The sequence below is a fragment of the Pyxicephalus adspersus genome, chromosome 3 (assembly GCF_032062135.1).
Source record: "Pyxicephalus adspersus chromosome 3, UCB_Pads_2.0, whole genome shotgun sequence".
In the NCBI taxonomy this organism is placed as follows: domain Eukaryota; kingdom Metazoa; phylum Chordata; class Amphibia; order Anura; family Pyxicephalidae; genus Pyxicephalus; species Pyxicephalus adspersus.
In genome coordinates, this window is record NC_092860.1 from 59,195,570 (window position 1) to 59,210,151 (window position 14,582).

A 14,582-nucleotide genomic window follows, 5' to 3' on the forward strand; every position below is an offset into this window, starting at 1 on the left:
GATCTTGGGCCTGTGTTGGGTGATGTACGAAGAAGAACCCAGAAGAAGAGGGGAAGATGGCGGGGCCAAGCACCCTGGCCCAAAGACTTATACTTTAGCTTTTATCTATGAGCTTTTTTTTTTTTTTTTTTTCGAGGCAAGGTTTCACACACCATGAACTGCGGGAAGTGCATGCCAAGAACTGGTCTCAAACAGATGGTGATATAACAGTTGAGCAGATGAAAAAAAATATTTCCCAAAGCTTGGGTTACTAGTGACACAGTGAAACAGGTGCTGCATGTTTTTTTTTCACAATTTCTTATGGCATGTAAACTGGTCCAGCTGTACAAATATACCGCAAGAAATGTAAGCCAGGAGACATAGGGAAAAACATGGCACTGTATAATCCTTTTATTGGTTTATTAAATTGATGTTATAACACAAATCAATGATTCAAGTTCCATTACAAAGCAGATATTTCAGAGCATATGTTGCATTGTGGCATAAGTAAGAGTGTGATTATACCATTGCATTAAGGATATCCAAACATTTAAACCACTTCAACTTTTAAATACAGAATAAAAAAGAAAAAAAATCACTTATTTCCGATACCAGATTCGGATTTTCTTTTCTCTTTTAATCTTCTTTTGAAGTTGCAAAATTCCATATAAAAGTGCTTCGGCAGTAGGTGGGCAGCCTAGGGAGACAATACATTGAGGCCATATAGGTCACAAGAGTCTTGGGCTAGGTTTCATAAAGTTTGGATTTTTAAAAACAATGCAAATACAGAAAATAGGATACTTATTTCTGCCAGAACCAAAAAAGGTCTTATCTCCTGTTTGAGCTAACAACTATCTGTGCTGCACCAAAATCCTCAACAGCATTATCAGACCTTCCTGTATTCTCTCTACTGAACTGCAAAGTCCTTCTATCCACCTTATGGAGATGAGGATCTGGGCAGTCTTAGAATACTGGCTGAAATTTAAGTACAGCAGAAGCATCAATTTGTCACCTCTAGCAGGTGAAGAGAACATTTGTAATTGTAAAATGTAACCAAAGCTTTTTTAAGATGTGGAAAAAGTGGAAATAGGTTACAGCCACTTTCAGATATTTGTTCTTATGTCCCAAGTAATACTCAGATCAACTCTATGCTGCAAAAAGTGAATCTTACAAAAGTCTCAGCAAATTAGTAATTGGGAGAAGGAAGCAGAGCAAAAAAAACTCACTATTGCCTTCATTGATAGCCAGCAATAGCCTAGCAGTATATGGAAAATCAAGGAAAACAAGATTTCAAAAATAAATAGGTTACCTTCCCTGAGAGGAAAAAAAACAAGGTATTTACCTGGAACATAGATATCAACAGGAACAATTCTGTCACAGCCTCTGACCACTGAATAGGAGTAATGGTAGTAGCCTCCTCCATTAGCACAGCTGTGGGAGACACACAGTAATTAAATGACATCTCATATACAGTTTTGCACAACTCCCTCACTATATTCACCATACAGTAGTCAAAAGTAAATTTTACATATTAAACAATTCACATTATGGAACAAGTAAATTTATAGAACAAAAATAAAAGTAAAGTGCTTAGTTTCTACCTTCCCATGGATAATACATAAACTGTCTCAGTCAGTTATTTGTTAAGGTGCTCCACTAGCAAATTCAAAAGGAACAAACTGGCAAGGCACACACCTTAACATACCATAAATACAGAACTATTTATTTTAGGCAGCACCCTGAATCTGGAATGTGATGGAGTGCCATTCAAAACGGACAGCAAGCACAGTGGTGCACATGTTACTGTGTGTTGTGATAACAATGCTCTAACTCAACAGTTAACTGTGAATGCGCCCACACATGGTATACACAGATAGTTAGAAACATGAGAGTGCTGTAAAGAGAAAATAGGAGATTAAAGACATTAGTACCATCTCCAAAGCCCATGGTAAAAATAGAAAAAAGCAAAGGTCCAACAACACCATTAGAACACAATACAGAGGGTGGAAATGAGAAGCAGTGGGAAAACTTGGTGGCAGTTTGGGGTACCTACCTGCCCATTGACACAACATAGCGAGGCTCAGGCATCTGATCATAAACCTGTGGGTGGTAGATAACATACATTATACAATCTAAAATTTATCTGTCAAAAATCCATACAAGAAGTACAGCCATAGAACATGGGGTCATATTTTTTAGACAGTGAATTCATTATTTAAATCAAATAAATATGCCCCTTATTTTACCTGTTGAACCCATATTTAAAATGAACATCCATAATGTTTTTTTACAAGGATCCCCAACAGGTGAAGTGGATTTAAAATGCATGTAATTTTATTTATCGATAGAATGGGTCAGGGTTAACAACTCCTGTCAGGATTTTACTGTTTACTAGGCTCCCAGAGATTCTAGTCGCAATCCTTTTAAAAAAATAGACCATTAAAGAAAACTGCTGTAAGAAAACTACTGAATACTTGTAACTAACTGCATGTAAAATCTTCAGCCATTCGTACAAGTTTTTAGGATTGTGTTAGTGCTCAATAGCAAGCCGTACAAACCATGTCTACAAGATATGGCTTAAAGGGCAAAAGGTCAGTGAAACCATGATTTTTTTTGATCAAGTAGGCCAAAAGTAAAGGGATTTTAGAATACTCTTAACCCTCTTGGTCACAATCTTAAAGGATATATTTACTGGTAAAATAAAGTACATATATCCATTGCATTTCACATGCATACTAAATGTCAACGACACTGCCTATCTGGGATGTGGGCATCATGGTGGCTCAGAGGTTAGAACTCTTGCCTTTGCAGCTCTAGGTCCCGACCAGGACACTTTCTGCATGGAGTTTGCAGGTTCTCCCCGTGTCTGTGCGTGTTTCCTCCCACAGTCCAGAAACATGCAGTTAGGTTAATTGACTTCCCCCAAAAAAGAAAATCGACCATAGACTACATTAATGACATATGACTATGGTAAGGACATTAGATTGTGAACCCCTTTGAGGGACAGTTAGTGCCACGACTATGGACTTAGTACAATGCTGCGCAATATGATGGCGCTATATAAATACGGTGTAATATTAATAAGCATTTTACTAAATATACTAATCAACGCATCCCTCTTAGGGAGATGTAGAATAGCTGGCTAGTGGAGGAGTTCAAAGTCTACTTCTGGCCACATGCCAGATACAGAATATCTTTGACTTATATAATGGCATATGAAGGAGCAATAGAAAAAAGTTCTTTATTCTTATATGAATTTTTTTTTATCTGTTAACACAAATAGAATTACAAATGTAGTGTATATAGTACATAATTTATAGCACTTAATGCAATACCTAAAGATATTTACAGATATATACAGTACATACTGCTTACCAATATCTATCTTGTACAAACAAGTATGAGAATGTATGAGAAAACAAAAACATTATTATTACCTTTCTTAAAGCAGGGGCCATTTTATTTGTAAGTGTTCCAGCCACAATCATAACATCTGCTTGTCTAGGACTAGCACGAAAAACCACTCCAAACCTGTCCATATCATAACGGGGAGCAGCCATATGCATCATTTCTACAGCACAGCATGCCAACCCAAAGGTCATGGGCCACAGGGAACTCTGCAGGCATAAAACAAAGCTAGATATAGATTAGATGTTTACCCTCATTAATGAGACAATAGCACAATGTATATGCACTTTTCAATAATACACAGAAAGGAACAACAGGTGCAGATTTTGTATGTGAAATGACCATTTCTTTTTTTAACCAGTCTTCCTGCCGTTAAATCCATTAACACTAAGACTATGTACACACATGCAATAATTGTTGCTGGAAAGGATCTTTTAAAATCCATTCCAATGACAAACAACTGCACGATGCATGAACGAGTGCTGTACATACAGCACCGTACTGCTCTATGTCCATCGTTCATGGATCCGCCAGGAGGGTCGTTAAGACGATGGACAAAAAGCACTGTACACACAAAGGATTCTCGTCCGATATCGGCTCTGAGCCAATTATCGTACGAGAACCATTGCACGTGTACATAACCTAACATATGATGTTATCTCATCTGATCACAGAGCTTACCCTGACAGCTGAAGTGCAGAATGATTCCTTCTTAGTAGAGCTGTCCAGCAATTATATTCTTCTATATCTTTATATAAGTCTACTAGCATGTTTTGAATAGTTGAAAGTTAATACCGTGTGGACTTTATATCATTAGTTTCTAGGGAATAGAAATTCTATCTGCCACTAAAAGGGAGAAATTACAAATCAGTTTAGATATGAAAGTCACAAATCCCCAGCTCTGGTAAAATGTTAAAAAAAAGCTAAATGTACATGCATACTAAATGTAAATACCATATTAGTTTTCAAACCAGAAATTTTTTTAAGCTGGGTGGGAAGATATTGTATTAGGGTGTCAGCCAACTTGTGACCCAACTTTTCAGTAAGCACCCAAAAACAGCCGAGTGGTTACTGAAAAGTGCTGGGTGGTGTGCCCGGCTAAAAGGGGCTGGGGAGAACACTGCATATAGATTCCCTTTAAAGAATAAGGATACCTTTGCAGTGTTATTAAACAAAACTATATAATGAGTGCTGTTTCCTGTGCTTTCCTGAAGCAGTCACAGTTAAACACATCTGTTTAAAATGACAAATAAGTTACTGAACTTTGCTTTCTTGATATGCTAGCTGCAGCAATGGGGAGATCCTAAAACAGAAGGGCAGAAAGATTTTTTCCTATTGTTTTTTTGCAGTCAAATGGTTAGTCCAATTTGCCTACAACATGCGCTGATAAGTGGAAGTATCCTTGCAATACAACGGAGACTAGGAAGATCTTTCTAATACCCGACGTTGTTTTCCTCCTTTGAGTCTACTTGAGAGTAGATAGACCTAAAATGGAATAACTGTGTCTGGAATATAAGTAGGGGAAAAACAAAAAACACACAATCCTACCCTACGAGCCCAGTTAACCAAGTCATCGAGTTTGGCAACTATAAATTCCCCTTTTCCATTTGGTGCGGATGATTTTGTTGCAGGTACAGCACTACTCTTCTGCCTCACTGGCAAAGTGCTGTAACAGACAAAAGAAAGAAAATGATGTGACCTAATAGAAGAATTCTGAACTGAAACACATGAAAATAAATGAATTTATATACAAGTTATATACAAACTCCAGGCAAAGGCAAATGGCTAAATATACATTTTCAATGAATTACCGAGAACTATTGTTTTCTGCCAGAACAGTTGTATTTCTGTCCATGCTCTCCTAAATTTACCTAAAGCCTCTCCCAGCCTCTGATTGGACAATGAAAGAGCAGCAGCACAACAATTAACTTTTTTTCTCTGCTCTCTTCCCTTCAGCATGTTCCTTGACAACACATGCCCATGAAACACACTTGATTGGACCATAGTGTTGTCCCACCTGCTCATAAATTAATGCTATACAGGGAATTAAACTTGATATCCAGGCAAATCAAGTACTTACACTAGTTGCAACTAAAAATGAGAGCAATTTTTTTTTAAAATAACATCTACTAACTGCATTTTTCAAAAAAGGGTCAAAAATGCCACTGGAGATAATCAAGTTAGATGTCTAGCTATCTCATGAATATTGGTCAAAAAAAGCTCCATGTCAAACGGACAACCAGGCAATGTGCACTCATTTACCATGTGGCTGATTTTTAAAGAGTAAAACAAAAGTGAGGCCCATGCCCATCTAATCATGCATATTTCATTATTATGAACAGTACTTATATAGTGCCAACATATTATGCAGCACTGTACTTTAAATTCCCTCTTCGGACGAACATTAGCATTAACAAACTATTTTGTTTGATATCATTAACCTCCCTGGTGGTCTAATTATGTCAGTATTTTTACACCAAAAGCGGCACAATGTTTTGCATGGAAATTTATTTTACATTTTAGGCCTATAATTCAATTAAATCCAATACTTTAAATTTCCACCGCGCCCCCGCATGCACCGTCGCCGGAAACTTCACTGCACTTGCCGGCGGAAGATCAGAAGGAGAGAACGCAGCCCGAGAATTGGATCCGACGGACAGGGCGCTGGAGGACACCGATTGGACCAGCTAAGTGTTTTTTTTTTTTTTTTAAATGTTTTTAGCTACCCAGAGTGTGGCTCAGGGTTACCACTTTCAGCATGTTTTTTTACCCCGGGGTTACGGCCAGGGAGGTTGAAACAAAATGTAACAGTTTAGAAGCCCTGAGAGAACCTTCATATTACTATTTATAAATGATCGCCTGTGGGCAACGCTGCTCTATAGCAAGCATTCATGACACACAATAGACAGAAGGTCAATGTCAACATGTGGCCGTCTGTGTCCCCAAATTTTCTCCTGCTCATGGACATTTGGATCTGTTGAGCATAAATGTACTAAGGGAATAAAGAACCTACATTTACTTTTTATTAACTGAGCCAAATGATCCTAAATCATTCAAGCATTATATATCTGAGAGGGTGAAAAAATTGTCACATGGGGTCTGTCCCCTTCAGAAAACTCAACATATTATCGGATTCCAAATCTGAAGTCAGAATTTGCCTAACACGTACAGATCTTAAGTTATGCTATAGCTGTTTAAATTGTCGGTAATTGGGTAATGTATTTTTACATTGGAACATTGTAACAGTTGCAGCTACCACTATGCCTGCTGCCACCTCAGCTAAATCACGTCCAGCAGTCTAACGCACGTGCCAGCAGCGTCTGGGCATGTCAGGGCAAGTCAGTATCCTGACATCAGAAACAGATATAATAAGGTGAGATGGACCAAGGGCTTGTCTCTAGTGCGAAAACATCCTTTTGGATAGTACAGCTAGGCCATAGTGAGTCTGTTTTGAGCTAAAGATGAGTAGGCGCAGCTGTGTTAATAAACCAGACAGTTTTTGCTACATTTGTGGCAAATATACCCTGTGTGATCAATGCAAGAACCTAACCAACAGGGTGAGATTTACTTACAAGTATTACTTTGGATGTGAAATTGGAGATCAGGATAAAAGCTGGGCACCTCATATCTGTTGTCAGGTGTGTTACGTTGGCCTAACACAATGGTGGAATGGGAAAAGGAATAAAATGCCTTTTGCTGTGCCTATGGTTTGGCGTGAGCCAAAAGACCATCACTCGGACTGCTACTTCTGTATGAGTAAAATTGCTGGGTTTTCGAAGAAGACTAAGTCAATCCTGATTGTGAATCTGCTCTAAAGCCAGAGCCACATGATTCAGGGAATCCAGTGCCAGTCCCTCCTACATCTGTTGTTACTAACAGTGACATGTGGGATGAGGAACAGGAGGATGATGTCAAAGTTAATGAATGTTATGAACGCCAATTTGAAGAGGGTAAGCCACATTTTATAAACCAATCAGATTTAGATGATTTAGTAAGGGACCTGTCTTTGTCAAAATATAAGTCTGAACTGTTAGCCTCCAGATTAAAGGAGTAGAATTTGCTACAAAAAGGAATGACAAGTTCACACTTTCATGATCGTCACACAAAGTTTACAGGGTATTACAAGCTGGAAAACGACATTTGCTTCTGTACCGACGTGAGTGGTCTGATGATGGAGTTAGGTTAGGAATACATACTAGAGCAGTGAAGATTGTTCCTAGACTCGAGCAAAGCAAGTTTGCAAGCTGTATTGCTGCATAAAGGTAACGAAAAACCTTCTGTTCCTTTTGCTCATGGCGAGGGAATGAAACATATGAATCCATGGGGGTCATTTTGAAATTGATTAACTATTGAGAACACAAGTGGAATGTTTGTGGTGACCTGAAGGTGGTGGCACTTCTTCCTGGTCTGCAATTGGAATATGTGCTTTCTGTGCCCTTCGAACAGTCGTGATGACAGCAACCATTACAAAGTGAAAGAATGGCCACCCAGACCTGAAAACACTGTTGGCCAGTACAAGGTGAAGCATAAATCACTCATTGATCAACAAAAAGTTTACCTTCCGCCACTTCATAATAAATTTGGATTAATGAAAAACTTTGTCGCTGCAATGGATCGTGATGGTATATGTTTTCAGTATCTGAGGGACAAGCTTGGAAAAGTTATAACAGATGCTAAACGGAAAGCAGGCATTTTTGTTGGTCCCCAAATCCCCAATTTGATGCGTGATGCCACATTCAGAGACAATGTCAACCCACTTGAACTTGCTGCTGTAAGCATGATCAGGCATACATGATCTACCACCATCATTATAACAAATATTAAGCGTAGTAGTAGCATTTTCTAGCTGCCTGTCATATCTGGCCTGCTGGTAACTTGTTTAAAGTGCATCTAAAGTAACAACTTTTTCCTTTTTGGATAGAGTATGTTAAAAGTAGAAGCCCTCGCAGGTTTTCATTTCTGTCCGTGTCCCCATTGAGGATAACCCAGAGAAAAAGTGGGTGCTTTCCCACCTCTTAGATAGTAAGCTCTTTGCGGGAGGGTCCTCCCCTCCTCCTGTGGTACTGTCTGTATATGTCTGTCATTTTCAACCCCTATTTAATATACAGCGCTGCATATTGTTGGCACTGTATAAATAATTTATTAATAATCATAGTTCTCCCCAGAGGTTTTTAGCCGGTTGCTCCGCCGGGCTGATTTGAATACCCCGCCCAGCTCTCGGCAGCTCTCATCCTCGGATTCACGGATCTCAGTGAGGCTGCTCTGTGCCATCTGTGCTCTGTGCCATCCGTTCAGAGGATTGCTGCCGATGAGAGGTAAGCACACAGCTCAGCCTTCATGTGAAGAAGACACAGGCAGCCCCGTCCCCATCTCATAGCACGAGCTCGGATTTCTGCCTGTGAAATGTATCCACTGCTAAGAGCTGTGTATAAAGTCTGCATGTCATTCTGCATCCTCACAGCTCTCTGTGTACAAACCTCCATATCTCCTAAACTGTATGTCACAATGACCTGTAATTTTCAGGGTGTATAGTGGACCCTCATAGATACTAGTTATTACAATTTCAGACCACCAGCTTTAAAGAATTTCAAGACATAGGGTTCACAAATGAAAAAAAGTTATGAAAATTGAACTTTGGGATTGCTGTTTCAGAGGAAAATGCAACTAGGAGTCCTAAATTGAAAGAGCAAATTGGGGACCCAGGAGCCACTAACATAGCAAGGAGAATTGGGGTGGGGCCCCTAAATATATACCTACCTGTCACAAATCTATACATATGAGACTACTGTCTGCTTCTCTTCTTTGTACACCAATTTCTCGGAGGGTGGGGGGGTACAAAACTGAAAATATAGGTGCAAGTGGCCGGCACATTCTCCCCTTACAATCTCATTACTACAGCATCATTAGAACATAAAACACTCTGCCCATTAAAATGGGCTTCCCTGCCATGTTACACATTCCTGTCTTCTTATCTAACATTCTGAACTTCAATTGGGGAATGGGGAGGTGTAAGAAACCAAAAATATAGGTACAAGTGGGGAATATCTGTGACTAACATCCCCTAAAACTTCATCACTATGGCATCATTAGAAAATGAACTCTGCCCACTAAATTTTTTTGAGGTTGAGGTACAGGAAGGTTATAGTCATGTGTAACAAGGAAGTGCATTTTGATGGGCAGTTTTTTTTTTAATGATGTCATGGTGATGAAAGGTGATCGCCACAAGTGATCCCACTTCCACCTATATTTTTGTTTCCCTGCACCCCTTAATTCTGGAGAAATTGGGGTTTGAGGTAAGATGCAGACAGATATGTGTAACAGAGCAGGCAGCACATTTTGCTAGGTAGAGATTTATGTTCTCATAATGCCATAGTAATTACATTTTCAAAAGGTTTAGCCACAAGTGTCCCCCACTTGCACCTACAGTTTCAGTTTCCTATGCCTCCACGTGTACCTTAAAAATTTCAAGTTAATACAACGAACGGTTTAGGAGATCTGAAGGTTTGAACACAGCGAGTTGTTAGGCTGCAGAATATGACAAGCAGCTTTTACACTCACATAGTTATCACACTGCGCTGCCGATGACATTACACACTGCGGATAAACTACTATTACACTACTACAAAGGAATGCACTCTTAAAACTTAGAACACTAGTAAGTTGGGTCACAATACACAGCATAGGACAGTTGTGACAAAATACATAGAATAGAAAAATTGGATATACTAACGGGGCAGGCATTACAAAGTTGTAAGAAATAATTGGGAGAAGGTAGAACACTGAAAAAATAAGAGGTTATTGGATACCCATGGCATAAACAACTGGGAGCACTAAATTTGCTGTGTTTTGCCACACCCCCTTTTTAACCACCCGGCTACAGCTTCCTACCACCCGGCTGAAAAAAATTTCTGGGGAGAACACTGATAATAATACCCAAAAAGTTACCATTACCTCTGACACAGAAGGGAATGAGAATTCTACAAATGATGACACATTTTTGGGTGACAACTGTGCTAGAGGAGTTCTCCCTTCACTTTGGAGTAATCTATATATAGAAAATGGTATGTATGTATGTTCCACCATCACTCGAAAACGCATTGAGACATTTCAACCAAACTTGCTATGTTCCAACATCACTAGGAAATACATCACCAAACTTGCTAGACATATGACTCAGACTCATGTGAGTGCACTGCTGATCACTAGGAAACGCATGGAGACATTTTCAACTAAACTTGCTATACATATGACTGACTCATGTAAGTGCACCAGACATCTTTGTACAGTGCTGTGCTATATGTCAGAGCTATATTTAGATGTATGTATGTATGTATATATGTATGTCATCACTAGGAAACGCATGAAGACATTTCAACCAAACTTGCTAGACATATGACTGAGACTCATGTGAGTGCACCCCTGTGGTATATGTCAGAGGTATGTTTGTATGTATGTATATATGGCTCAGCACAGTGTACCTTTCGCCTATATTTTTTATATACTTTTTTGGACTATGCCTGTATTGTATTGTAATATATATATATATATATATATATATATATATATATATATATAAAGAGCTAGTCTATATATATATATAAAATTGGATGTATGTATGTTCCACCATCACTCGGAAAGGCATGGACACATTTCAACCAAACTTGCTAGACATATGCCTCATATGAGTGCACTGCTGATCTTTTTGCAGCTCTGTGCTATATGTCAGAGCTATATTTGGTGATAACTAAGAAAAGCATGGAGACAATTCAACCAAACTGCTATGTTCCACCATCACTCGGAAACACATTGAGACACTTAAACCAAACTTGCTAGACATATAACTCAAGACTCATGTGAGTGCACCGCTGATCTTTGTACAGCAATGTGGTATATGTCAGAGGTGCATGTGTATGAGTGTGTGCCTTTTGCTCAGTGACAGTGTGCCTTTTGCTTACATACTTTTTTTTTGGACTCGAGAAAATGTAAGGCATATGGCCGAGTGCAATCAAAGGCCAAAAAAATGAAAACACTGTAGACAAATATAGAAGGACATGAATAGAGGACTTGCCACGCTGCGCGAGAGAGCTACTACATCTAGATCTTTAGAGACAGTACAACAGCATGAGGCTTGACTACAGGATAACAGAGATAGAGCTACAACATTTTAGCTTAGCATTGGAAAGATTCCACTATGATCCACATAAAGACTACTCGCAGCATGCAAGTGTTACCATCGGAAAAATGGAAATGGTTTGTAGTTACTGTCAAGCCAAGAAGTTTAAATCTGGGTCTTCTGGTATTTGCTGTAAAAAAGGCAAAGTCAAGCCAACTGGAAACACCACCACAAGATCTTTGTAATTACACATCAGCAAATACCTCAGAGTCAAAGCATTTTCCTAATAACATCAGAAAATACAACTAATGTTTCCAAATGACTTCATTTGGCGCCACATCAGTTGTTCAACAGCCTGAATTTCCATCCACATTCACGGTGCAAGGGCAAATTTACCATAAAGCGGGATCGTTACTTACGCTGCCAGATCAACTACCAAAATTTCTACTACTATATTTTATTGAAAACGAACTAATAGAAACTGACCAGAGGTGCACCTACATCTCAGGAACAAAATTTCAGATTGTCCTAAAGTTACAAAGGATGTTTTATGAGCACAATGTGTTCCTATTAAAACAGCATTTGAAAATATGCCATTAATTTAGGTTAACTTAATTGTATATTGTACTTATACTTTTAAAACCTGTAAAAAACAAAAAACATTTCTTTGATTTAACACTATAGCTTTGATTCCTTTTCCTGTATAATATAGGATTGCAATAAATACGGGGCAACGCCGGGTAATCAGCTGGTCTACTTATATTTTCTGCTGTGTCTCTAGGACTGGAAGTAAAAAAAAATCCCCAGGTAGGTAAAGACATAAAAACTGATATGATTTACCAAATAGCTCCTCTCTCAATGTAAAAAGATGACTTTAGAAATATTTTTGCATTATACCTATGATATATATATATATTTATATTCACTGTGAACCTAATAGTTACCAGGTGCTGTTGTCATTTTCTGACAGCGGTTGCCAGACCCGAGTGTGAAGGGCTGCCAGGCAGGGCGGTCTGAGGGAGAGAGAAGTATAATATCAGTGTGCTCAGTTACAGAGAAAGAAGATAAACATCAGTGCTTGCTACTCACCGAATGGCCTGGGACAAAAGCTGAGACAGCCGGGGTGCTGAAACACATAGAAACCTTTGTAACCTGTTTGCCCTTTACAACAGCATGCAAGTAAAACGCACTTGCGACGCACATATCCCCCATCCTCATCATACTGCTCACATATGCACGGCACACCGATGTCCTTCATAAACTAAATATAATCTCATAACCTTCTCACCTGTCAACGCCGCCATCTTAAGACAGGAAAAGACAGGACGCCCCCTTGAGCGCTTCCGGGAATTGTACGCTAAGTAAATCTTTCCCCGGAAATATGTAACATCGCCTGTGTTCCGCATGCTGACCGTCACCCTCAAACAACAGCAATTTTTGTCTTTCGGAGCTGGCTTGTTATCTGTGGTTGTTTTTGGAAAAATAGAAGTGAGCCCTGAATACAGCCAACAGCTTAGTACAAGACACACTCTGTGTAAATTCCAGATATGTTTAGAATCTTCTATAATTGTCATTGTTTACGGTCTAGATAAATAGTTAAAAGAAACGCAGATGCACTGATTTTTTCATACTCTATTGTTTGCACAAATTATAGTTTTGTTTTGGTTGGTCCTTCCGTGTCCCAGTCTTCAGCCATCTCGATTGACAGGACCGGGATGAGCTTTGAGGGAGTTTATTGCATAGGTATCAGATGCCGATGTCCTAACAAAAAAAAAAACTACCCGTGAAAATGAACTACCAGGGGGTGTATTCCAATGGGTGTGTACAATGAGACTGATTCACGTTCTCTCGCGCATTCGTATGCGTGATCCAAAATCGGAGCCCTTCGATCGATTTATCAACCAAATTCCAGGTGCTGGCGTATTCACGCGAAAGTTATTAACCAAAATGATTTGCACATCCCCGACAGTTAAACACTGGCGAGCTTGCATTAAAAGTCACTGTTCCCCTAAAAAAAATACGCTTTCTAATGGCACACATCTTTCACTTAGTCCTAAAAAAAATGTTTGTGGTGTTCAAATGTTTAAAACATCTATATGAGCTAAGGAACTAGCATATTTTAAAATTAATTATTTTCAGGTTAGGCAAGAGTTAACTGAGTTCAGCTGCTCTACATAGGCGCCTATCTAAACTCTTACGATGCCTGATCAGAGAAGCCGCCTGTGTATAAAATATATATATATATATATATATATATATATATATATAAAAATAGTAATTACTATAGATATTATAATCAAAATATATGTATTTAATTATATATTTATATATTTAATTATATATTTATTATAAATACATGTATTTTTTTATGTATTTGAACATCTGTTTAGTGGTGTATAAATCTAAAGAATCATATCAATAAATGGGTATGGAATGTCCAACTGCAAAAAAAAACAAACATCCACTTTTGACAAGACTGCGCAAATGCCAATTGCAGGTGAATTTGTATCAGCTGTGCCCTGAACTTTGAGCATATATATAGGTGTTGTCTAACTGGCTTTTTTCCTTTCTCTTGGAGGGGGCTGTTGTTTTGTGTGTTATACTAATTAATCTATGTTGCTGCATTTGATACTTTGCTTACCATTTAGCACAATAGCTGCTTTTGTTTTTTAAACTTTGAATGTTTCAATGTCCGTTTTGCAATTAAGAATTCAATGGTAATGCTATATTATTGTGTTTGTGTTTCAAAGCTTTCCTCAGCCAATCAGAGAGAACCATAGGTTTTGAATGGGGAGACTTGTACCCATTTAACCTCCAGTGCCCAGGGATCGCAGTGTACTTATCAGCCTGGTGACCGTGGGAACTGAACTGCACATGAACTCTCAATAAAGAAACTTTATTGAGAGTTAATCTGCAGTTCCACTGCTATCCCCAGCACAAAGTGTATTTTTCCCTGGAAGTTGTAGATACTAGTACTATTTGTTTTATGTAAACACCTAAATAATGCATACAATCCAATATTTAATGAGCAAAATTAAGTGGAGCAACAACAGAACATCTGTTCATTTCTAAGAGTGCTTGA

The 14,582-nt window shown here is 38.6% G+C and overlaps 1 protein-coding gene across 1 annotated transcript; it reads right to left on the reverse strand.

Moving 5' to 3' along the window:
* Positions 1-375: 375 nt before the first annotated feature.
* Positions 376-12,896, reverse strand: NDUFS7 (NADH:ubiquinone oxidoreductase core subunit S7). The gene is made up of 8 exons (XM_072404855.1): positions 12,789-12,896; positions 12,590-12,626; positions 12,445-12,513; positions 4,936-5,053; positions 3,417-3,596; positions 2,033-2,079; positions 1,322-1,410; positions 376-676 (listed from the first exon to the last, which is right to left on the reverse strand). The coding sequence occupies exons 1-8, from the start codon at positions 12,802-12,804 to the stop codon at positions 579-581; spliced, it is 654 nt and encodes a 217-aa protein (XP_072260956.1). The 5' UTR covers positions 12,805-12,896; the 3' UTR covers positions 376-578.
* Between the last annotated feature and the right edge of the window lie 1,686 nt (positions 12,897-14,582).

What these genes read in the sequence shown, in the direction of transcription:
- NDUFS7 (XM_072404855.1), bottom strand. An exon ending in CTTTTGTCCCAGGCCATTCG is followed by an intron (nt 12,514 to 12,589) that starts GTGAGTAGCAAG and finishes TCTCTCCCTCAG; the next exon opens with ACCGCCCTGCCTGGCAGCCC. An exon ending in TGGTTAACTGGGCTCGTAGG is followed by an intron (nt 3,597 to 4,935) that starts GTAGGATTGTGT and finishes TTATGCCTGCAG; the next exon opens with AGTTCCCTGTGGCCCATGAC.